Raw genomic sequence first — 24,925 nt, forward strand, 5'->3', positions numbered from 1 at the left:
ATGAGCAGAGTTTCTTCTACTTCAGCTCTATTGTTGTTTACTGTACACACAGATTATTACACAGCTCCGACTCCTGACACACACACACACACACACACACACACACACTTGTCTGTCTACACTTGTGAGGACCTTCACTGATTTAACAACCAAGTCTGGATCTGCAAAGCTGAGGATGATTGAATGTCCTTACAATGCAGAAGCATCTTCATTGCATCTACCTACACAAGGACTCTTGTAGATGTGATGCACCCCCCAACTCATAACCTAACCCTGCTTCTAAAGGGTCTCGGAAAATCTGTCCCAAAGTGGAGAACCAAAGTTTTTATTTGTCCTCACAACGATAGACATACAAGAACACGCAAACGCACGCAGACACATCTTTCGCAGGAAGCAGCTGCTTCTTCTTCTGCTGAACAAAAGACGTCACATGGGAGCTGCGTAGAATTAGACGGTGAGGTCATCGGGATGGGAGGCGAAGCCAGCACACACTCCAAAACACGCACACCCACACATGCACAAACACTGACAATACACAGTGTATGGTTATTATCACAACACTGACTTTAACATGAATATTAAGCTTGTGGTTCAGGCGATCAAGTCCAGGTGAGCGGGCCGAGAGCGCCACCTGTCGTCAGAGTCATGTACCTGCACTGGGCAGGAGCTAAAGTTCAGCCATGTTTTAAGGAATCGTTGGTAATGAAGTCTGAGGTACCAAATCGTCAGTTCTTTAACGAATGAAGGTTAAATGTGTGTTGGATTTTTAACTTCGACAGTCTCTCATATTTGTTTACTCTGAGTATTTCTAAAGGTAATCCCACTCCTGATCCAGCTGTTTACTGCCGAGGTCTGATGATGAACCCATTTTGAACTTCACGCCACCGTCACATCACATCATACCTCGAGCTCAGTGAGCAGCCGATTATTTCAAGCAATGAAAGAGTGGGAAAGACCGATGCAGAGCTTCAAGGACAGACTCCTGCTCACTGACTCGCTCAAAGATCAGGCAAATGGTTTGTGACAAGAGAAGCCGTTACATCAGCAAGCTTACAGCCAATCACATTCCCTGCGCACCGAATGGCTTAAAACTATAGAAAATCATTTAAATACATAATAATAAAAAAATCTGAAGGCTACAAACATGACTGCATGTAGCTTGATATCTATACTAGTACATTAGGAGTATGTGGAGCTTCTTAGCTCATTGTGGAGATCATGTTTTATTTTTATAGTTTTATCGTGACTGGAAATGTTAGCTTCATGATAAAGTGTTCCAGTTTTGTGTTTTCACTGGTTGCACAAACTGTATCTGAAATGCAGTCCTGTGAGCTTTACTTCATTATACTTTTATATATTTATGATTCTTTCTATAACTAGTGTCTGAAACAGCAAACTTGAGTTATTATAAAACATTAGAAACAAATAAAACTGGGAAATTTGATTGACTTCCACTACTTCCCGTGTCACTAAGCTCTAAACATCCACCATTTCACCAGCGGCCCACACACTCAACACGCCCAGTTTCACCCACCAGCGTATATTTCCCACTTCTTCTGTTTTAAGTTGTTTTGTTGGCAAATGGGTGAAAACTGGTTATGTGGAGCTGCATGTGAACCAGACCACTGTGACGTGGTAGATGTTCAGAGGTTCCCCGTTTACCTGATAAAGATGAACTACCAAAACACCATGCAAATAAATCGTCTATTTTTGTGAGATATAGGATTGTGTTTGGAGGGCATTTTATTTTGAAATATTTTGAAAAACTCAGTTTTAGGATCAGGTTTTGGTTTTAAGCTGTTTCCTCTCTACTCACTGTTTGATTCACTGACACTGGCCTTTACCTGGAAGTGAGGCTGTCTCCTGATAACAGTGTGTTACTTAGTGGTTGCAGAGCATTAACGTAGTGAGTCGGTTAAACTGTGCAAACTGGAAGGTGAGCTATGCTCTGTGTTACCTAAAGATAACGCTGGCTTTAAGGCAATCCTCGACAGACTCATTAAAGGGTTGTAATAGATTACAAAATGATGGAAAACCTTTTAAAATATATCACATCTGTCTTAATTTAGCGTAAGACAGTGGTTACAGCGTGGATTCAATTTGGACAAAGGACTCTGACAGATTATCTACACAAGAAACGGATCGAGGAGATAAATCTGAGAAAAAGTGTTTAAATGCTTAAAACCTCATAAATAACCCACGAAACCCTCGTTCCTCTCTTTAATCCTAATCTACACCCCTAAAACTGAAAACCTTCCAGCCAATGAGACGAAAGCTTCCTCAATAACTGAGTGGCCAATCACACACACACACACACACACACACACACACACACACACAGCCATGACTGATTATGTAACAGTTCAACTTTGTATGAGGTCATCAGTGATGTCATAGGAGGCGGAATTATAGAGCTCTTCCACACAATGGACAACACGCGCGCGCACACACACACACACACACACACACACACACACACACACACCAACCAAAGCCCATTAATAACATTATTAATCAATGACAGTGATAAAAGCAGGAATCATCGACACCGCCCACGTGGGTTCTTCTACCTCGTCAGTCCTTCGTGTCTGTGTGACGTCCACCGAGTCCGTTTAGTTTCCACACAGGAAGTGAGTCTGATCGTCACTAAGTTACAGATTAACTGAAGCTGAAGATTACACCTGCCCCCCCCCCCAAGAACCTGAACTCTAATTAAGACACTAACGAGTCTGTCAACCCATCAGCTGACAGACTGACCCCCCCCCCCCCCATTCCTGCACCACCCCGAGCTGGTCCTTTCAAGTCTGACTACCAGACTTCGCAGCGCTTCCCCGTATTCATGGGTGTCCCTTCAGGGCAGTTAAAGTGGCGGCTGAAGTCCGGAGAGTTGGCGAGCGTGCCGATGACTCTGTATCGGGGAGGACTGTGGGGGTCGGTCACCAGGCCCTCGTGAGCGCTCTCTGGTGTCCGAACTGAGCACCACACCTAAAAGAACAGAACAACAGAAATCTGCTGAGATGGGACAAATCTCGATACAGCATTTTCTTTCATCTTTCAAATCAAATGTCTCACAATCATCTACTTCCTTTGTGCAACAGTAAGTAGATGACTAATTCGAGGACAGGTTCGAGGACAGATCCCTGGGGGACACCAGCGGTAACAGGAAACGGATGGCGTTTGACATTTTCTGAGTTGAATGAACAAATCCTATTTAGGGTTGGCGGTCTAGATCTCTAACTGAAAAAAACAAATTACTGAGCTTCTTGGTTTGTCTGCAGCGTCTCACCTGGGCAAATCCAACGAAGAAGAGCTGGTCATTGGTCAGGTTGACAGCAGGAAGTCTTTTCTCATCTCCGTTTCCCTGGATCCATGACCGATAGGCCTTAGGAGGAAAACACCAACACTCGGGTTAGAGGGAGGTGTTGACCTGTTACTGCAGCAGTTTGTGTTCCTACTCACGTGATACGCGGCCTTTAGCCCCCCGTTGTCAGCGATGTTTTCTCCGAGTGTCTGTTTTCCGTTGATGTGTTCGCCGTTGACGGTGTAGTGGCCGTACTGATCCACCATACACTCGGTCCGCTGACGAAACGCCTCCACGGACGAGTTCTGCCACCACGGCCTCAAGTTTCCCTCTTTATCATACTCACGACCTGATGGACACAAGGACCACATTGCAGCTGTGTTGGTACTTTCTTGAGGTAATCAGGATTACCGTCCGTGGTGAAGATAGTTTGGTTCTCCAATCATTTAACGCTCCTGTTTTTGTGCCAGTTTGGAGCCTGAGCCTGTTTTAGGCTCCCGTTAAACATGATTTAGTTCCAGCTCATTAGCTTAAATTATGTCTTGATGCATGCTCAATCATCCAGGAAAGTAAATCTCCAAAAGTTGAATCTGTTCATCTGGACGTAGCGTTTTGTGGGAGAAACGTTTCGTCACTCATCCAAGTGACTTCTTCAGTCTCAGCTGACTGCAACAAGTTTTTCTAAAATTTTACTTAAAAATGGTAAGTTGGATACAGGTCTGTGGTTATTAAAATCATTGCAATCCAAATTGCTCTTCTTCAGAAGGGGCCTCACCGCCGCCGTTTTAAAGGCAGCAGGGAAGACACCCGACTGAAGAGAGCAATTCATCATGTATAAAAGCTCCGCTTCAAAAAATCCATAAAGTGTTTTAAAAAGTGAAGAGGGGATTGGATCTAAAAGACATGTGGTGGGTCTCACTGTGGAGAAAACTTTCCTAAGGTTCTCAGCATTAACCAGGACAAAGCTGTCCAGTGTCTCCTCAGGTACAGTCGAGCCCTCAGATGTGTTTAAAATCATAACACGAGAAGATAAAATATCACATCTGATGGTGTTGATTTTTCCCCTGAAGTGGTCTGCAAACTGCTCACAGAGTGAGTCTGTGGGGTTCTTTGGGAGCTGTTAAAATCAGGGTTAAATAAATGATCTATGGTGGAGAAGAGGACCTTGGGACTATTTTTGTTATTACTGATTATTTTGGCGAAGTATGAATTTCTTGAATTCCTGAGTGTATTATTGTACATTTTAAGTTGCTCGCAAAATATTTGATGGTTGATTCCATTTTTATTTTTCCTCCATCTCCTTTCTGCTGCCCTGCAATTTATTTTGAGTGTTTTGACTTCTTCGTTTCTCCAGGGTGATACACGTTTTACGTTAATCTTTTTGGTGGTGAGTGGAGCAACAGAGTCAAGGCTTTTCTTCAGTTTGCTGTTAAAATGATTAAAAATAAAATCACAGGGTGCAGGTAGAATCACAGGGGGGCATTGGTCTAAAACCCTGGTAAAATTTGCAGCCACTTCAGAGGTTAGATAGCGCCTCCTCACAGTTCGCACCGAGGTCTCCCGCTGAATAAAACCGGTGATGTTAAAAAACACACAGTAGTGGTCAGAGACAGCTAAGTCAACAACAGAGGACACACTGGTGGACAGCCCATGGGTGATGACCAGGTCCAGAGTGTGTGCTCTGTTGTGAGTCGGCTGCGTGACGTGCTGGGTAAAATCCATACAGTGAAGAATGTTTAAGAATTCTTTTGATGCAGAGTCAGAAGGATTATCTATGTGCAGGTTAAAATCACCGGTTAGAATTATCATGTTATATTTTGAATGTATGTTTGTTAAAAATTCTGAGAATTCCTTGATAAAAGCAGCACTGTCTTTAGGTGGTCTATAAATGTGACAGATAAAACTGGAGGGCTGCTAAAAACAAGAGCGTGGAATTCAAAAGTGGTAAAATGATCAAATAAAATGTGTTTGGTGGTGAGTGTGTTGTTGGTTAAAGATGCAGTCCCACTTCTAATAGAAAAGGAGAAATTAAAATTTGGTGGGGAGGCCTCAGTGAGAACAACTGGTGCGTCCGAGCCCAGCCATGTTTCAGTTAAAAATAAACAGCCAAGTTTATTATCTAAAATTAAATCATTAATAATAAAAGACAGAGAGCGGACATTTAAAAGTGCCATACTGATCGAGACTGGTGGATGTTGACATTTTTGAAGAGGCCGGAGGTTATTAATGTTTTTGGAGTTACTGGATTTATGATAATTCTGTTGCTCTCTGTTTGTGATTATGACGAGTATTGTGTTGACAACACATCACAACACGTCGGCTGCACGTGCGCCCCGGGCAGCCGACTTCAATCAGACTTCAAAGCGGCACGACGGGAACGACAGTCGGGTGTCGGATCCTCAGTCGTCCGTTAATAATCATCCCACCTGAGAATAAACACACCGTCACGCCCAGCCTGAGCGCAGTGAATCAGTTATGAGCTGGAGTGAAACGGACGCGATCAGACTCACCCTGATCATCAAAGGCATGCGTGAGCTCGTGGCCCATCACCACCCCAATTCCACCAAAGTTCAGTGCCCTGAAAACACAAACACACAGCAGTCAAAACGTTTACCCACACACCGAGTCCAGAAACAGGAAGCTGCGATTTGTCTGGAAGGGTTTTTTTTATAAAAAATAAGTTTTTTTGAAGTTTATAATTTAGTATTTTTATATATTCACAGTACGCACACATACATGGTGCTGATGACCGGATCAGCACTTAATCAGAACTTTATACCCAAACTCAGTGATGCTTTAAGCCACACCCACAAACTGAAAGTCTAAAGTCCTGCCAGCGCCCCTACAGTCAGCAAAGCTCATTACAACAACAATAAAAGCAAACAGCATCCTGAAGAGTGTGAAAGCTGCAGAAAAGAACATGTAAAGCACAAATTTTAACTTTGCTTATTGTAATAAAACATGTTGTAAGTCTCAGACAGACAGACAGGTGGACGCATGGACAGGTAGATACTGAGGTAAACAGACTTGGGGTGGTCGTGGGCGTAGAAGGGAGCTTGCAGGATCCCAGCAGGGAAGACGATGCCGTTCTTAGTGGGCATGTAGTAGGCATTAACTGTAGGAGGAGTCATACTCCACCTGGAGGAGGAAAGGAAACAAGGAAAGGATTGGGAGGAGGAGGACAGGAAGAGAGAAAGGAAGAGGAGGAAGAGGAGTTAATCTGCGGTCCAGCCATGCTGTATAAATGTTCAGGGATCGTATTTGCAAAGTGTCGAATCTCAGCAAAGACGAGTTACTGAGCAGCTGTGATGTGAACCAAAGCTGCTCTTCCAGCACAAACACCAGCTAATCTGTTGGTAGATCTATAAAAACCACTACGACTCTCTGCACATACTCGAAACAGTGTGGACGAGTGTGGACCTTATGATTATGACAGGATTAGCTCTGCGCTAAACTACAAAGATAACCTTTCCCCTTTGCAACAATCAGCACCAAGACGAGCAATGTCAGCCTCATGTACATCGATCCCGTTTGGTCCTGGGATATCTCGTCATCAACCATGAATTGTATCAAACACAGATGATACAAATATACTGAATAAGCTGGTATTTTACACAGCCCGCCTCCAGCCGCGGTTTCACATATTGATGGAAGCATAAGCGTAGTTCAGTGCCAGTCAGAGTCAGCTCGGTGTCACCTGGAGAACTGTCCCTGACCGGGAAACCTCATCCGTGTTTATCTTCAGTGCTTCTGTAACACCATTCATACGTGACTCCGAAGGGACAAATGCATCTGATTCAGTTTAAAACCTCACATTACAAATACGTCAGGTTTAAACCACAGGTGTGCTCTCTCTGAGACCTGACCTTTGACCTTTACCGGGGCCAGCCAATTCATTTTCCCAAACATGTACATGAGAAACTAAAGACTTGAGACTGAGCGCACAGCGTTACCTCTGACCTCATAAATAAAATAGTGAAAATCCTCCATCCACCCTGTTTTTAATGCGAGCTCTGGTCCCGTCATTTTGTTAACTAAAAGTCTTTGATGTGTAGGTTTAAATTGGTAAAACAATATAAATAATATAAACTGATGGTTACACTGCGTTACACTGTGAGTACAACCGCTGAGGACGTGTGCGTCTGTATATGTGTGTAGCTGCGCCTCCTCCTCGGCGTGTATTAGTGACATCTGTGGTGCACTGATGCACGTGAGCATTACTGGTCTTTGTTGGGAGTCTTCCTCAGCTGGTCGGCCATCACTCGAGCAGAGAAGTTGTAGAAGTTCAACATGTTTTGGAAGAAGCTGTCGTCTGACACTTCATACTGAAACACACAGACCCAAGCTGTTAGAATACATGAAGGCGAACAGCAGGGGGCAGCACAGCACCACCCAAACATTGTGAATCTCGACCAGTCGTATGCAGAGAGCACCATTACACCCACATTAACGTCATACTGCACGAAGCGAGGTAACAATTTCAGAACTGCCAAACATGGACCTGAGGCGTCAGCAGAATGGATGGAGACACCGCTGGAGTCCTGAATCTGATTTAGGATGGTTTTCACAGTGTTTAAACCCTCAGCGTGCACTGTGCAGACGACTGATTACCACCAGTCGTCTTTCTTGGAGCACTTCTTGGTGCTGCCACTTCAAAGCCCTGTGACACCGTGTCATGTTTCCAGGTCTGGCTGTTGATTGGCTCTCTGGGATCAGGGGCGGGATAACCACCATCACTTACTTGAGTTGGTTTGCAGAGGTCTGAGCGATGTTTAGCAGTGTTCACTCACCCCGTCATAAACATCGTCCAACTCCTTGGAGTCCAGGATGAATTCTGGGAATCCGATCATGTCATAGATTGCATCTGCCTAACGAGGAGTACACAGACAAATCAGTCTTTAACCTTTCCTGCAGGTGCAACTTTCAGCCTTTTTCTGCCTCTTTTCCTGGTTCTGTTAATATTATTTACAGTGAACACTTTAAGCTCAGCTCAGGTAGCCTAACCCATCTGTAAACCTAACCATCACCAACATTTTCTTTCTCCCACATTTCAACACCCCAGGTGTACAAACTTTAAGTTGCATATGCGCTGTGTTTGTGTGTCTGTGTGGACCTTGTCCTTTGCAGCCTGTCTCGTCTGGTCGTCCATCCAGCTGAGTTGGTCTAGCGCTTCTTTGAACGCCGACCGGATGGCGTTGATCATCTTTTCAGCCTGTAAGAGATGAGCGAGTGAGCTCAAACCAACCAGACCTCAATCAGACCTCATTACGAAGTTTCCGAAGGCAGGGCCTGCTCAGTGACTCACGATCTCTTTGCTTTGTTTGTCAAACGTTGCCTTGACGAACAGCGCTCCCAGCGCAAAGCCCAGGGTGTCGTCAGTGTTCCCAATGCAGGTCTGCCAGCGCGGGGTGCAGGACTACGACAAAACACATGCAGTTACAAACTCCTAGGCCCAGTTAGACCAGAGCAGGTGAGTCCATAATCAGTTAGAAGCAGTTAACCTGCTACAGATTGGTATTAGCATAAAGAAGCAGCTGCATGTTGAAACCAGTCCTGAATGATTGAACCAGTTGGCACCAACTAAGGTATCACTTCCTTCCTTGGCATAACACATGAAACTAAGCGTGAGCTAACCAATTCAATCCAACTTTATTTATAGAGCACTTTAAAAACAACATGGTCGACCAAAGTACTTTCCAGTAAAAAACAGTGAGTAAAAAAAACTGTAACCCCCAGGACGAGTGAATGCTTTCAGACATGACCTTAGTAACGATCAGACCAGCTCTGAGTTTCTCGTGTTGGCGTGTGTCTAAGTTGTAACAGGAAAACAACAAGAATTTTAATTACGATGCACAGTATTTTATCGTCAGAGTGTTTAAACAACACACTGATAGCTGTTTCCAGGTTGTTTTAAGTATTCCTTAAAACAGAGGTTCCCAAAGTGTGGGGCCCGCCCCCTAGGGGGGGCGCAGAGCCATTGCAGGGGGGGCGCGGTATGAAAAGAAAAAAAAAAAAGAAAAAGAAAAAGAGCGCTTGGACACTGTGGACAGGTTTTTGACGGGGCTCCCACACAAACGCAAAGCAGGAGATGAAGCATCGCCAAATATGTTTCCAAACCAACTTCCTTCCAAGCCAAAGACAGGAAAATATGGTGAAGCATATCTTCCCTTTGGCTTCACCTGCACAAGTGCCAAGGTAGGTCTCCCCTGCAAAATTAGTTTCCCTGCGTCGGGAGCAGCGCTGGCTCTCAAATCACGGACAAACAGGATCCCATTTCTTGATTTTTTTAGTTCACAAACACTTCTTGTAATAACTAACTACTCCTGACATTAAATGTCAGGAGTAGTTAGTTATTACAAGAAGTGTTTGTGAACTAAAAATCAAGAGCTAACATGATGTGAGCTAACAGTAAAGTTACAGCGGGATACAAATAATATCAGGCTGATCCTGCCGTAATTTGTTCCCCGGTTCAAATCACGGACAAACAGCATCCCACAGCTGTTTATGTGTTTAAACCCATTTTGCACAGAGAGACATTTTTGAAAATGTATTGACAGCAATGTTGAATATTATTACACAGGAAAAAAAGGGGGTTAGGTGGGGGGGCGCGAACATTTTTCTTGTAAAAAAGGGGGGCCTGGCAAAAAAAAGTTTGGGAACCACTGCCTTAAAACAACCTGGAGGGTAGAATATCACTCTACCTGAAGGGCACCGACTGGCTGGAACCCAGACACCATATTACAGCTTATATTTATAAAACAATGTTTGCGGCACATGAAGTTTTCCAGTATGCAACTTGTTAAGTCGTCTTTCTGACTTTAGCAGGATTACCAGTTGCAGCACTAACACTAATGTGTTTATCAGCAGCAGTGGCACTAGTATTTGAAGCTTCAGTACCTTCTTTGTTCCATACAGACTCTCCAGCAGTTTGTCCTGAGCGTTCTCGAAGCGTTGGTCCAGACTGGCAACGCTCTTCTGAACCAACGTCCACATCATGTAGTTGTTCAGCAGACTGGAGACACACACACTTCCAATTACACACCAACCAGGCAGATTTAATAAGTAGGGCAAGCAGGGCAGGAGAAGCAGGGGCAGGGCAAGCAGGGGAAGGGAAAGCAGAGCAGGAAGCATGCCAGGGGTAGGGCAAACAGGGCAGGGCACGCAGTGGAAGGGCACGCAGGGGCAGGAAGCATGCCAGGGTCTACGTCACTGTGGGACATGTTGGTGAATGATAAGTTTGTACAGGTTTAATTTAGAGCTTTCAGAACTGAGCAGTCAGTGTTGTTCTGCTAATAGTATTGCACCAGACGCACGTAAACACAGACATAGGTGTTTGATTATTTTTTGACGTTCATTCTTTAAGATTGTACTCGAGAAGTTATTCCTTTAGAAATCGTACTCATCCTATTTTCTGTTTCACAGTTATTTAGCTTCATATCTTTAGCTGGTGTGTGATTTGGCTTTTTTATCTGTGCATATTTCTAAAGTTAACCCTCTCATTTCTCAGGCTGCAGCAGTGAGTCAGTCCCCACAGACATCCATCCATCCATTCGCTTCCGCTATCCTTTTCAGGGTCGCGGGGGGCGCTGGAGCCTATCCCAGCTGTCATAGGGCGAGAGGCAGGGTACACCCTGGACAGGTCGCCAGTCTGTCGCAGGGCCTCCCCACAGACACCTGTGCTCAAATGTCCGGCTTCACAGCAGTGTGCATACCTCACACAACTGAACTACTGTTTTATCGTTCACCTATTTAAGCTTTAAGGTTGAAATTGTTCAGGGCAGGGAAGGTTTTAAATGCATTTACCTGACAAAAAATTTGTCTGGTTAATAATTAATGGTGTCAGTGATGTAGACTGCACACGTGCTTGCTAATGCTAGCTCATAGTGAACCCCAGCGCGTCTCCAGACGAGCCTTTAAAGGTGTCACAGCTGTAAACAGTCGATGTTTGGAATCACTGAAAATTTTGCTTTAAAAATTCAGGATCAGAACAGCTGATTATTATAATTAACAGGTGACCATAAACATCTTTGAAGTTTCTGGAAGCAACTTTTTAATTTCATCAGTAAACTTGCTTATAAAAAGGCAGCAGTTATATCTGTGTGCGTCTGCTGATACACACAGATACAACACACACTGTTAGCTGATGAGGCATTAAACAAAGAGGTGCTGATCATGATTATTACAGCTCATCCTGAAGGGAACATGAATGTCTCTGAGTGGGAGTCACGGCGCTGCTCAAACCTGCACTTCATTCATCAGAGAGCACAGTCTGACAATTCATGTCAATAAGACCTGTGTGTTGTCTCTGTGGGGGTGGGGCAGTGGATGGCGGCTGACCTGCGGTCTGTCTTGTTGATCAGCTCCGACACCTGCTGCAGGTACTCTTTGGCATACAGGACGACGGGTTCAGTGTCGTTTAGCTCCAGAGGAGACAGAGAGGACGACAGGTAGTCCAACCAGTCGATGGCTGGAGCCAGCAGCTGGAAAAGCAGAGACATCGGGACACGTCACAATAAAACTGACCCCAGCAATGAACCAATCAACGGGGAAAATGAGACAAAGGAGCATCTGAAGAAGGACGAGGAGACACAGGTGAAGCCAGTCAGGAGGATAACAGTGTTGGGAAAAGAACAGAGGAGGGAAGTAAAACAGAGAATCCCAAAGGAGACGCCAACGTCCAGAAAGAATAAAAAAACATAACCACAAAGACCAAAGCAGAGACATCAGAGTTTAAAGAGGCTGAGACTGCAGGCCAGCAGGTTTATATCATAGACGTCTGCATGCACACATATGTGTGTTTACAGGGACACATATGTACACAAGTGTGTTTGCATGCATAGGGTGTAGATACACTGTCAGTTTGTTCTGCATATAAAGGCCTTACACTCGAGCACTCTGTGTTTGCCGGGGTTAGAGACCAGATATACCCCAAACTATCACCCAAAACACCCTAAACAATATAATTTCATCTTACAACTTAGTCACAAAAATAAATTCAAAATAATTAGCGAATATTTTATATTTGCGGTACGAAAAACAGGCAAATTTTCCACAAATAATTTGGAGCTACGTTCCACAGATGAATCCACAAATACCAACTCACGAACAGGCAAACTGACTTCATGCCCATCTCAAACTTAGCAGCTCCTGTTTGTCTGTGAGAAAGAGCAGTGGGGCTTTTAACAGGGCTGCCTGTCTGTCAGCAGTAATCCTCAGTGTGGGAGCAGACTGCACCACCCGGGGGGAGATGCAGAGATGAAAAGCTAATCCCTGCTGTCTGCTTTGCTTCAACTTCAAACAGTCAGAAAGTCAAAAACTGAAGTGTGGAGACTCTGTGGGGAGGAAACACTCCACAGCGAACGAGCGGAGGCTTTTTTAAGACAATGGCACAGAAAGCAGCAGCTCACAGCTTCGACACGTTTTGCTCTCCGATCAGCGAAGCCCACGTAAAGTTTCCACAGCCATCTTCCACCAGCAGAGGGCCCTAAACAACAGGACTTCACCATAAGGTTGTGTACAGCGGACCAGCAGTCCTCACAGCAACAGGATCTAGGGTCTGAGGCCGGCTGAGGTCATTGGGTTTGTCCGCCCCGTGTCAGGCTACGTCGCATTCCCACACTGGCCGTAGATGTGGACATGAATGGCTTTCTGCGTCTGCGTTACTCTGCGACGGACTGAGGATGGGGCCAGGTGTACCCCGCATTTCACCCTGCTACAGCAGAGCAGTGGGCCTCTAGACCCCCACAATACTGCAGCGCATAAGTGGAACACGGATGCATCTCTGACATAAACAGATCACAAATCACCAGTTTTACCTTCTTTCCTGTGTTACCTACACACAGCAGCCAGGCCTGTGCACACTCACTGAGTACACAGAGTCTGAGTCTGGCTCAGTCGTGGTTTGGGCTGAGTGTCAGTCGGTGGCGTTGGAGATCTTTGTTAAAAACGATGACTTATGAACTCGGAAAAGTGCCATCATGAATACAGGAAAGCTTCTGATTGGCTGCAGCTTCATTTCTATTGGTCAGAAATGGGCCTGCCCAGAGCCGGACCTCAGCATCACTGAAGCAGTGTGGGCTCATCCTGACAGGGAACAGAAGGCAGAAACATCCAAAGAAGAAGCCTGGAGAACTGAAGATCCCCACAGAGAGCTGCTCACACCAAACGTTCACTTTCAGCTCATTAGAAATGCACAAACTCTGTTTTTGTCTCATGTGCTATATTTCATATGTTTCAATAAATCACTCTGCCTATTTTCATTGACTCAAGACCTTTGCACAGTACTCTACAGCCTGCAGAGTCTGTTCTTTTGTTCTCTTGATCGTCTAATTATCAGATTAAACAAGTCCCTGGAAATATATCAGCTTCTTGGGAGTCTCATTTTCACTTCATTTCACACTGTAAAATAGAACGATTAAAAAAGGTGCAAAAAATATAAATTAAGATGCTTCAATAAGCAAAATCAAAGCATCTGAAACAATAACTAAAAAGCCTACAAAAAGAATTAAAATGAATGTCGTCAAAAAACAGAAAAGAGACGAAGAGGAGGAAGAGTCCAGACTGCTGAGGTCTCCTCCATCTTCACATCAACCATGTTTATATAATAACCTGTTATCTAACCTCCCTCCCTCTCTCAGAGATGCAGTCACATAGCAACGACTCATGGCAACGGTCGCCATGGGGACCCCCGAAGCGTCTGCAGCCCTGAAGGACAGAGAGCTGCAGCAGAGAGGCTGCGCCGCCACGACATCAGAGCCACAACGCCGACGATGAAACACGTCTGCTGTATTACTGGGGCCACCGCAAAGATGGCAGGAGGACGCGTCAGAGGAACGCGAGGACATAACACGAACGCACGGTCTGAGCGCTGCAGAACAAACGCTGTAATCTGACCTGAGATCAGATCTGATGAACCCAAACCCAGTTAGCAGCAGGAAAGAGAACGCACGCAAGCGTCACGCTGATAAACACTAATGAACATGTCAGTCGTCCGTTTGTCTCCATCACCCCTGACACCCACCGCCCGTGACCTATGACCTGTTGTCCGACTGATTCTGTCAGAGTCAGGTTTCGTCTGCTCGACGCGTCTCTGAAGCTCTTTGATTTTCTAAACCTGTCGGTGACTTTTTGAATATTTCAAGCAAACATTTTGCTGACAGTGAATTCTGCACATGTGACGGTGTTATCAGAGCCCGTTTCACAACATGACAGTTGTGTGTGCAAGCGAATCAAACACAATACAAAGTGAAGAACTGAAGCCTCCGTTCACATCTGCGACTACGTAGACTCAGACCTCGTGACTCAAACGACCAGAGCTCTCGGCTCAAAACAGAAACGGCGACGAGCCGGGTGCACACAGGTAAAGATTCACTTCCTGTCCGACTTCAGGGGAAATAACCTTGGACGTGGGAGGAGAGGCTCTGAAACCTCACGTCTTTCAGATGTTTGCCAAACATCACTAGGCCCCTTCAGTAACAAAGGGCCGTGATGTAACCAGACACAGAAACCAATCAGGACGCCAGCCTCACCTGCAGCTCCGCGATGGTGACCTTGTGGTAGATCTTCTCTTCGTCTCGCCGCTGGTCCTGTGGGACGGTGATGTTGGCAAGCGCTGTCTCAAAGTCCATAATCTGTTGCATCTGAGCCTGAGTGGAGCTCCTCTCGCCCCCCAGCAGCATCCCCAGCTCCACCATGTAGTCCAGGTACGCCACCAACACCTGGAAGAAGTCAGATTTATTCTATTTAAGCTTCAATAAAGTCAACATGTCACTGGAAGAGGTACACCGCTCCAGGTATTCTTACCTTCTCATTGGCTGTCTTGTTAAGGTAATAGTCTCTGGACGGCAGAAAGAGCCCTGATTGGTCCACCTGCAGAAGAGATCGACATGGTAACTCTGTGACAGCACAGAAGTCATTTGAAACCTTCTCTTTCTGCTGTCGCAGACAAATACTGTCCAGCCTCTACTCAAAATGATAAAAATATTAAGATGTTCCCAAAATAGTTCAAGAGTCAAACAGCAAACACATCTGCAGAAGCTTGAAGCATAAATATATTCTAACAGTATTAAATAGTTTAAGTTAAAGAGGAAACATTTTACTGAGACAGATGTCCATTCATCGGCTGAAAGTGTCACCAGGTGTTTCTGCTTCACCTGAATGACGTTGCTGTTGGAGTTTTTGGGATCGGCGCTGACTCCGACGCTGAAGAACGGCTGAGCTCGGTACGGACCGGAGACCACCTTCAGAACATCCATGAAGTTGTCTTTGTCCCAGGGACCCGTCATGTTCCAGCCTCCAATCTGCACATAGTTCACATATTTACTGGAATAACAAACCAGAAACGTGGAAATCCTTGGATGTTAAACAGAACACCGTCATCCAAAATCCCATTTCCTGTAAATATATTGATGGCAAACCTAAAGTTCAACGTGTTGTAGATGATAAAGTGAGGACCATACAGCAAAGAAAACCCAACTATCAGGTGCCCCTCTTTGAGCTGGACTCGGTGACAGTGGGAAGGAAAAACAAATGAAAGTGTAAAAATAAAATGTAATACTGAAGTTATCACTTCTCCGTTTTTACAGACAGAATTCTAACCCTGTACACTGATGATACTTCATTATTGATTTTGCTACATTTAAACAGTTTCCATCCAGGATTCATTTTACTCCAATTAGGAAACATTCCACAGGAAGGAAGCACAGGATTACTTCAAAATAAAAGCTTAAAAGAAATAACTGTTAAAAAACTGGAATAAAACCAACTAAAGATTTTAAACAAATATTACAAAATTTATCACAAAGATGCTGCTACAGTCCTGTGATAAAAGGTCCAGGTGAAACTATTGTAATACTTGCAGTTTTATTATTTTATAATAATAAATGTTATTGTAACTGATCAAACAGGAAGTTTGAAGCAGTAGCAGAGCGAGAACACGCTGATTGGTCCAACAATCATGTTTATAGTGTTCATTAAGTTTCTAAAAACACACGATGGAATAACATGTTTGCTTTTCCCACACTTTGTGTTGAATCATGCAGATTTCTGTGATTTGTTTTGATATGGGAAGCTTCTGAGCTACAACAGTAAATGTGCAATAAATGGAACAATAATGTTCCCATTGCCGTGTGTGTACTTTGTCCTCTGCATTAAGAGTTCAGCCGATCGCTCCGTGTCCTTTACTTTGGGGTAATTTGATTAAGCAGCTTGACTGTGGTCACAACACAACATTAAACCATTGTGGTAATTTCTTATGATAACATATAAGAGATCCTCAGTATTGTATAAATTAAAAAGGATTTTCACCACCAAACACAAAGATCCTGAGGGCGGTCCAAAAGAAAAAGTCATTTTTCTGAGATGAAAACAATGTCTCTGTTTCCTCGTTAGTCTCTCATTTCTCCTGCGATTCGTTCTGCAGGACAAAAACCCTCCAAACTCACTCACTGCTGCCTCCAACCTTAAACACTTGGAGCAAATTTACCTGAGTGATGCAGTTACCATGGTGACAGGCTGTACCTTGGTGATGAGGTCTATGAGAGGCTGAGCTCCGAGCTCTTCGATCCTCTGGGTGTTGAGGCAGGACAGGTAGTAGGACTGAGTCTTCCTCTCTGCTTCGCTGCTGCCGTTAAACGTCCCGTTCTCTAAAGAATGAAAACAAACTTTGAAAACTAAGAAGTCCACCTTTAGAAAGCTGGCCGTGTGCTCGTCTTATGCAGCAACAGTAAAGTTTCACAGTGTTTTATTTTTTTGTTTGTTTTTGTTTTTTGCCTGTCCCGTTTGGCTCTCAGCATTATTATCTAAAGGCAAAGAAAGATGCCCAACGGATTTACTTTACCAAATGGACCATCCCAGCCTTGCCGTAATGGTCTATTTGATTCACCTTTGTTTTTATTGTTTATTTTATTTTATTTTCACTTGCTTGGGACAGACTTGACTGGGGAAAAGAAAGGGGAGAAAGAAAGAGGGAAAGAAAAACAGCTGAGAAGAGGGACGGTGATAAAGGGCAAAAAACAAAAACAAACAAAACAAACAGACAAAAAATCCATATATCAATCACCTGGATCACCTGCTGAGAAAGAAAAAAGAGAAAACAAGCAGAAAAAAGAAGAGCAATATAATAAACAACATCACGATGATCTATGTGTAAAAACTAAATATTAAACATTATTGTGCAGCACGTTGATCGACAGCGCACAGTGTGCTTTGAGATAGGAGCCAAAAAGGGTGTAGTTTGTGTGTGTGAGCACCCGTGTGTACACCTGTGAGCATGAGCGTGCTTGTATTTAAAAGGTTCCTTCATGTAATGATCTGCTAGAGGGTGTGGGGGGCCACTGCCCCGTCCTCCAGGGCATGAAGCAGGTATGGAGGAGATCAAGACTCCAGACATCCAGAGGCCCCCAGAACACAAGAGACCAAGGAAGACCAACAGAGGGGCAGCCGCGCCACTATCCCAGAAAGAGCTGAGGAGAGTCCCAGATGAGGCGTCACTCAGCAGCCGCGGAGCAGAAGCCAGGGGGGGTTGCAGTTAGAGCTGGGCGATATGACCTAAAATTCATATCTCGATATTTTGTAGCTGGATGGCGATATAAGATATATATCTCGATATTTTTTTAAAGCCATAAAGTAAGAACAAAAGGAGAGTTCTTAGTCAAAGCTGTGTCCCAGATGTCACACAGGCACTTTTATTAACATACAGCATAGATGTACATGAAAAAAACTACTCAAAAATAAATTATGAGCATTTATTAAATAATGATGCTCTATAAATAAAAGAAAACTATGTTGGTTTTTTTAGCATAACAAAGAGCTCACAATTGTGCAGTCAAAATGTAAACTAACAGACGCTGAGCATAATAACAAAGACAGATTTCACAGCTGCTCTGTTCCCAACTTCTACTGCGTGACTGACAGCCTGGAGTTTGAAATCCGCTTAGTAACCATGTCTCTGAACAGGAGCCATTTATGGTCCTTATACACACACAATACGGTAATATTACGTTGAAGCACAGTACGTATCACTCCATGAGGCTCCTCGGTAGCCGTAATGCTCCGACAATCCATCAAGCGGTGCAGCTCCGTAGCTTTCAAAAAGTCGAACTAAAACATTTATTGACAGATTGCTGAGGCTGTGTATCACATAAAATCGTTTAGCGGTCATCAAGCACAACCAGAATTCATACAAAAGGCGCGCAGCCAACTTTTGAGAAAATGAAAGGATTTCAGGCCGTGCATGGCGTTAGCATGGTTAGCTCGTTAGCGTGGCTAGCTCATTAGCGTGGTTAGCTCGTTAACACGTTGACACCGTCCAGCCCCACGCACGGGGCGATGCGCAGTAACTCATTAACGGAGATTTGCCGTGTCCATCTTGTCGCTGCCTGCAGGTGAAGCGATGGGGAGGAGGGGGTTGTGTTCAGTGAAGGAGGCGAGGTCGAGTAACGTTGCGTAAAGACAAAAGTGGACGAAAGAGAGGCAAATTTGCGGCTCCGCAACTATAATTATAACGTAACACAGACTATATCGATATAAAGGATATTGTCACATCTTATATCTCGTATAAAAATATATCGATATTTTTAAAAAACTCGATATATCGCCCAGCTCTAGTTGCAGTGACGTGCCTGTGAGCTCCGCCGGCAGCCAGCTGTGCCTGAGTGACCGAGCCCCAGGCCGAGAGGCCGAGGGCACCCCACCCCCGAAGTGGCCCGAGCGAGCCCCAGGCTCCAGGCCCCGACAAGCAGCCACCAGGAGTGAGCCAGTGTGTACCTGGACGCCCACCCCCGGACACAAAGAACCACCAACGCACCGATGTCTGAGGGCGTCTGCCACTGGCAGGGGAAGTGGTGGGGGGAGATAGGCCTCCAAACCTTGGAGGGCCTGAGATGTCCCCAGAGAGGTGGCGTCTGATACCCAACCTGACATATAGACACAGACATACAGGCACACACAGATACAAACATCCATTCCCACCCTCATGCTCTCATATGCAATTACTCAACACTCATCCAACGTGGAGACAGACATAAAGAGACACTGTACACACAATCACTCTCCCCAAGCGTACTCTAAGCCCCGGGTCTAGGTACCCTTGCCCCTGGAGGGGAAAACTGTACCCAGACCCAGGTAGTGTTACCCTTTTCCCTGGGGTGGAGAGAAGCAGACCGCCCCGACTCCGCAGCAGCAGGGAGGCCCCACATTCCAGACCCCAGTCGGATGGCCAACTCCTCCTCCCAGCCCCCCCGCCCCAACAGGCTGCAGAGAACGGGGGTGTGAGAAGACTCCAAACCTCCCTCCACCTGCTCATATGTAGTGTTGATGTATGTGTGTTCTAAGGTGCATTTAAAACCCAGGAGGGCACGGAGCTACCTGCCAGAGAGCAGCAGGTAAGCGCATATCCCCTCCTGACAGCCCTCAATGTCTACGTGTATTTAAAATTGAGAGGTGGGCAACGACGCCAGGGGTGAGGTGTACACCCTGATGGTCTTCTGGATGCCGTGTAGCGTGCCCACCCCCAAGATCCTATATGTATGTGTAATGAGAGTGTGAGTAATGTGAATGTCACAGTGTTAACAAAGTGAAGCCAGCAGCGAGACCATTAGCTAGTTAATGATCTCTGCACACACACCCCCGCCCGCCGCCGTACCCAGCAGGTGTTTGAGCAGCGCCTGGTTCTGCTCCCAGATGCTGTTGAAGGTGGACCAGCGCGAGCGTCCGTCAGGCAGCGGGTTCTTCCTCATCCAGCCTCCGCAGGCAAACTGGTAGAAGTCCTGGCAGGGGTCAGCGCTGCGGTCCATCGCCTCCACGATCTGACTGGCCACAGTGACACAGGCCTCTGACAGACACAGGCCACGCCCACTGTCTGCAGAGCATCATGGGTGAGAAAAAAAACTCAAAGTCAAAGAAAAGAGTTGTGATTATGAGAAATGGTGAGGAGGCAGCACGGAGGTGGGGGGGTGACGTCGTAGGGACAGTCAGGAGGACGTCATGAAGGTTATTATGGAGGCAGAAAAGATAAATACACAGAGAGGAAGCAGAAAAGTCAGAGAATGGAAAAGCAAAGAGATGGAGACAAAGAAACACAAGACAGAAAGGAGGCATGGGAACGATCCATAGGGTGGGTGAGGAGGGAAAGAGAGGAAAGGTGGAGACAGGAAAAAAGGAAAGGCTGAGGCGGCATTGGGAAGGAAAGGAGGACACAAAGATGGAAAAGCAAAGGTGTGAAGGTTAAGGAGGAGCAGGAACAGAAACCAACATGAAGGAAGCAAGAAGGGAAAGAGATGGTCACAGAAAGGGGGAAGGAAAGGAGGCAAGAACTGAAGGAAAAAGGAGGTAGAGGAGTGAAGGAGGGATACATCACCTGAGCTGAAGCCGAGTCCCAGGACCACCAGGCAGGCCAGCAGAGCCAGGAGGGCAGCCAGCAGCAGGACTGAGAGCAGGACCTCCAGCTGAGTCCTCCTCCCCAGGATGTCCACACCACCCTTCCTGAAGCCCACCTGAGACACAAAGACGGTGTCATCCATCCATCATCCAGGTAATGTTCATTTTTAAGCTCAAATCCACATCTAGGAAAACAGTCTTCAAATCTTAGTCTGGAAAGTCTCTGAATCCTGTTTTGAGATGAGCTGTGGTGAAGTTAGAGCGCTGACCACAAGATCTGCAGTTTATCCTCAGTCTGCAGGTCACAGTGTCAGGATAATGCCCCACAATGCATGCATCACTGTATGAACCTGTGGTCAGGAAAAAGTCTGTTTACCATTTACTGGGATTATACATGGATGTATGTGGACACAGGGATGAGTGACGCCACCTGTAGGATCACACTGGAGCTGCTATGAAGTTTACCTCAGCACCTTCAACTTCAGAAGCTTCAAAGTACTGAATGTGTTTTCTTTGTGCTGCCGTGGAAGCGCAGCACATTAATCAGAGAGTTGCAGGGACGCGTGACCTAGCGGCTGCTCCAGCACACGAAGCAGGTCGGCCTGACTTCAGGCTGATTCACATTTGTGCAACAAGTTAACAAACCAAGGCTGCAGATCAAACGTCCACATTTGCAGAGTCATTAGAGACTGTTTGCCATTTCATGCTCCAAATAGTTTGATGTGATTTATTTTCTATTTTTAATTATTGTGTAACCTCTCAGTCACATCCACAGTAATCAAGGTCCTGATAATGACGAACGACCGGGCGGCTAACATTCTGGACACGAAGCTAATGAGGCCGCACCGTCTCCACGTTCTAATGTTACATATCCTCATTTTAAACTAATTTATAGATGCTCAGCATTGTGCAAAAGTCTTCAATCATTTATTTATACTTTGCTTGCCGGCAGTCAGACTCTCCTGTAGGTTCTGAAGTGCTCTTGAGCACTCTTGAGTTCTCCGGCTCGCTGAAAAAGTTCTCGTCGGATGTTTTTTCACTCATTTGCAGTCCGGTCCTCATACCTGACCATTTTCACAGGAACATGAACTCTGACCTGTGTCACCTCAGCAGATGACCCTGGGCTGTCTCTGGTTAGCAGAGAACCAGCTTCAATGTGATGACAATGCTATCCAGCACAGGTGGATAGAAAAGCACATGACCGTGGACCTCAGCACCACTGAAGCAGTGTGGGATCATCCTGACAGAGCACAGAGCAAAGGCAGAAACATCCAAACAAGAGCTCTGAATGTCCTTCAGGAGGCCCTGAGACAGGACTGTTCGATATAACGATATATATCAGATGACGATATAAAAACATCTATCGTTTGTTTCATGGTGTCGCAAAATAAACTGTTTACGGCAATTTTTTTTCATTATTTTGATGGTCACTGTAGTGGCTATATTAATTTCCTAAAGTTCTCTCAGTGTCCGCTTGTTTATTTTCCACATAAACCTTTCACAATAAAGCTCAAGATCCTGTTGAGACTTTTCAAAATAAACTGAATCACGTGAAAGATGCAGAGTATTTACAGATGAGAAGCAAAAAAGAGCCGCCAGGTGCTAAAAAATAAACCTTAGACTCAAACGTTAGAACAGGCTTTTCCCCGCAGCACGCCGTGTAATAAATACTCACAAAGAAAACGGCAGCCGTTACAACTTATGTCTAAAAATGTATCGTTTCATGCATCTGTTAAAACACTCGACTCCAGGTGCGCGACGCCCAGCTGGAAACACTTCATAAGTCGAGCTGCCCGACATTCACAGAATTTACAGAAAATGTTACATTTTTGTGATTTATATCGTTATCGGACGATAGATGTCTTAATATCGGGATATGAGATTTTGGTCATATCGCACAGCCCTACCCTGAGATCTCCTGAAGATCCTCACAGAGGTGCCAGAGAGCTGCTTCACACTGAGCTGCAGGATGAAGCTGCTCACACTGATACTCAGTTTTTGTCTTAGATGCTGGGTTTTCATGTTTGCAGCAGTTCTTCCTGCTTGTTTAGCATGTGCTTACACTGTGACGTAACTGGAAGCCTACGTGGTTCACCACAGGCCTGATGGATGTTAAGAGGTTGCAGACGTGGGGCCAGAAGTTTGTGTCTGAACGCTCTGTCCTCCGCTCGCTGCCAAAATAAGCCGTGTTCCCCAGCAGCCTCTTTGGCGGCGCTCCAGACCCCCTGCTGCTCCTCTCTTTGTTGGTGGTGGACTCACACTGCGGGGCCCTGTTGGGTTTTCAGTCTGACCCTCCAAAGACCTGCCCGTGGGGGATTGATGACACTGGGTCCAGGACTTCACCTGGGACCAGTTAAAAGGCTTAAAGAGGTTTCCACTGTCACTCAGAGCTGCTCTCTCTGTAACGCTGAGGTCGCGACCTCGCTGTGATGCGACTGACGCTGCGATCTGAGCTTTACAAATAAAATGAATTTCCAGTACATGTGACCGCTTTAAACCCGTGTTTGCCGCGTTCACTGACCTCCACTCTGTCAGGAGACGAGGCCGCCTCAGCCGGCGCGTCGGACACCTCCTCCTCCTCCAGGGTCGCTCGCTTATAGCTGGACATCTGCAGAGAGAGAGGCAGGCAGTGAGACACGTGCACGCTGACGCATAAATAAGAAATCAGCCGAGAAAATTGAATCTGCGGAGCGGAAACACAGAGCAGAGCTGCTGGAAACGCTGCCAAATGATCATCAACCTTCATTAAAACAGGCCCAGCCTCTCAGCCTGGCTCAGCTGCTGCAGCATCGACGCATGAAACACTGCTGGGTCTGACAGGGTGGGGTTACAGCTGACCTGCAGTCACGCTGCACACAGACGTGGATAACTGTCACAAACATGTTTGTTCCCTGGAGCCTGTTTTTTGGTTTCAAGGATGGCTTTCATCACAAATGTAAGGGGAAGCTGTTGAACCAATGACCTACAGGTGCACGCACAGAAAACAGGTGGAATTCAGTGAATCACATGCGTGTCCACACTACAGCCACGGGTCAGGGGGTTTCTTCTCACCACCAAAGTGTTTACACCTGTAAACTCAGTTTCTACACTACGATCACTAAAAGGCTGATTTATTTGACTTAATCTGAACAAAAATAGCTGATGTCTTGATGCACGCTCACTAGAGCTGGGCGATATGACCTAAAATTCATATCTCGATATTTTGTAGCTGGATGGCGATATAAGATATATATCTCGATATTTTTTTAAAGCCATAAAGTAAGAACAAAAGGAGAGTTCTTAGTCAAAGCTGTGTCCCAGATGTCACACAGGCACTTTTATTAACATACAGCATAGATGTACATGAAAAAAACTACTCAAAAATAAATTATGAGCATTTATTAAATAATGATGCTCTATAAATAAAAGAAAACTATGTTGTTTTGTGCATAACAAAGAGCTCACAATTGTGCAGTCAAAATGTAAACTAACAGACGCTGAGCATAATAACAAAGACAGATTTCACAGCTGCTCTGTTCCCAACTTCTACTGCGTGACTGACAGCCTGGAGTTTGAAATCCGCTTCGTAACCATGCCTCTGAACAGGAGCCATTTATGGTCCTTATACACACAGTACGGTAATATTACGTTGAAGCACAGTGCGTATCACTCATGAGGCTCCTCGGTAGCCGTAATGCTCCGACAATCCATCAAGCGGTGCAGCTCCGTAGCTTAGCAAAGTCGAACTAAAACATTTATTGACAGATTGCTGAGCGCTGTGTATCACATAAAATCGTTTCGCGGTCATCAAGCACAACCAGGATTCATACAAAAGGCGCGCAGCCAACTTTTGAGAAAATGAAAGGATTTCAGGCCGTGCATGGCGTTAGCGTGGCTAGCTCATTAGCGTGGTTAGCTCGTTAACACGTTGACACCGTCCAGCCCCACGCACGGGGCGATGCGCAGTAACTCGTTAACGGAGATTTGCCGTGTCCATCTTGTCGCTGCCTGCAGGTGAAGCGATGGGGGAGGAGGGGGAGTTGTGTTCAGTGAAGGAGAGGCGAGGTCGAGTAACGTTGCGAAAAGACAAAAGAGAGGCAAGCTTGCGGCTCCGCAACTATAATTATAACGTAACACAGACTATATCGATATAAAGGATATTGTCACATCTTATATCTCGTATAAAAATATATCGATATTTTTAAAAAACTCGATATATCGCCCAGCTCTAACGCTCACTCATCCAGGTAAGTAAATCCCTAAAGGTTG

General features: G+C 45.5%; 1 protein-coding gene across 1 annotated transcript in view; it reads right to left on the reverse strand.

Moving 5' to 3' along the window:
• Window positions 1-2,757: 2,757 nt before the first annotated feature.
• ece2b (endothelin converting enzyme 2b) overlaps window positions 2,758-24,925 on the reverse strand; it is a 38,504-nt gene continuing 16,336 nt past the window's right edge. Inside the window, exons 2-19 of the mRNA XM_031751865.2 lie at window positions 23,199-23,285; window positions 20,658-20,793; window positions 19,944-20,159; window positions 16,820-16,944; window positions 15,454-15,600; window positions 15,104-15,169; window positions 14,830-15,018; window positions 11,639-11,781; window positions 10,199-10,313; window positions 8,607-8,717; window positions 8,415-8,513; window positions 8,092-8,169; window positions 7,523-7,626; window positions 6,329-6,439; window positions 5,812-5,879; window positions 3,460-3,650; window positions 3,287-3,382; window positions 2,758-2,985 (exon numbers count right to left, since the gene is read on the reverse strand). Of these exons, the coding sequence (XP_031607725.2) occupies window positions 2,809-2,985; window positions 3,287-3,382; window positions 3,460-3,650; window positions 5,812-5,879; window positions 6,329-6,439; window positions 7,523-7,626; window positions 8,092-8,169; window positions 8,415-8,513; window positions 8,607-8,717; window positions 10,199-10,313; window positions 11,639-11,781; window positions 14,830-15,018; window positions 15,104-15,169; window positions 15,454-15,600; window positions 16,820-16,944; window positions 19,944-20,159; window positions 20,658-20,793; window positions 23,199-23,285 (2,259 nt within the window). The 3' untranslated portion in view covers window positions 2,758-2,808. The remainder of the gene's footprint in view (window positions 2,986-3,286; window positions 3,383-3,459; window positions 3,651-5,811; window positions 5,880-6,328; window positions 6,440-7,522; window positions 7,627-8,091; window positions 8,170-8,414; window positions 8,514-8,606; window positions 8,718-10,198; window positions 10,314-11,638; window positions 11,782-14,829; window positions 15,019-15,103; window positions 15,170-15,453; window positions 15,601-16,819; window positions 16,945-19,943; window positions 20,160-20,657; window positions 20,794-23,198; window positions 23,286-24,925) is intronic.

This window comes from Oreochromis aureus, linkage group 14 (genome assembly GCF_013358895.1).
Source record: "Oreochromis aureus strain Israel breed Guangdong linkage group 14, ZZ_aureus, whole genome shotgun sequence".
NCBI lineage: Eukaryota > Metazoa > Chordata > Actinopteri > Cichliformes > Cichlidae > Oreochromis > Oreochromis aureus.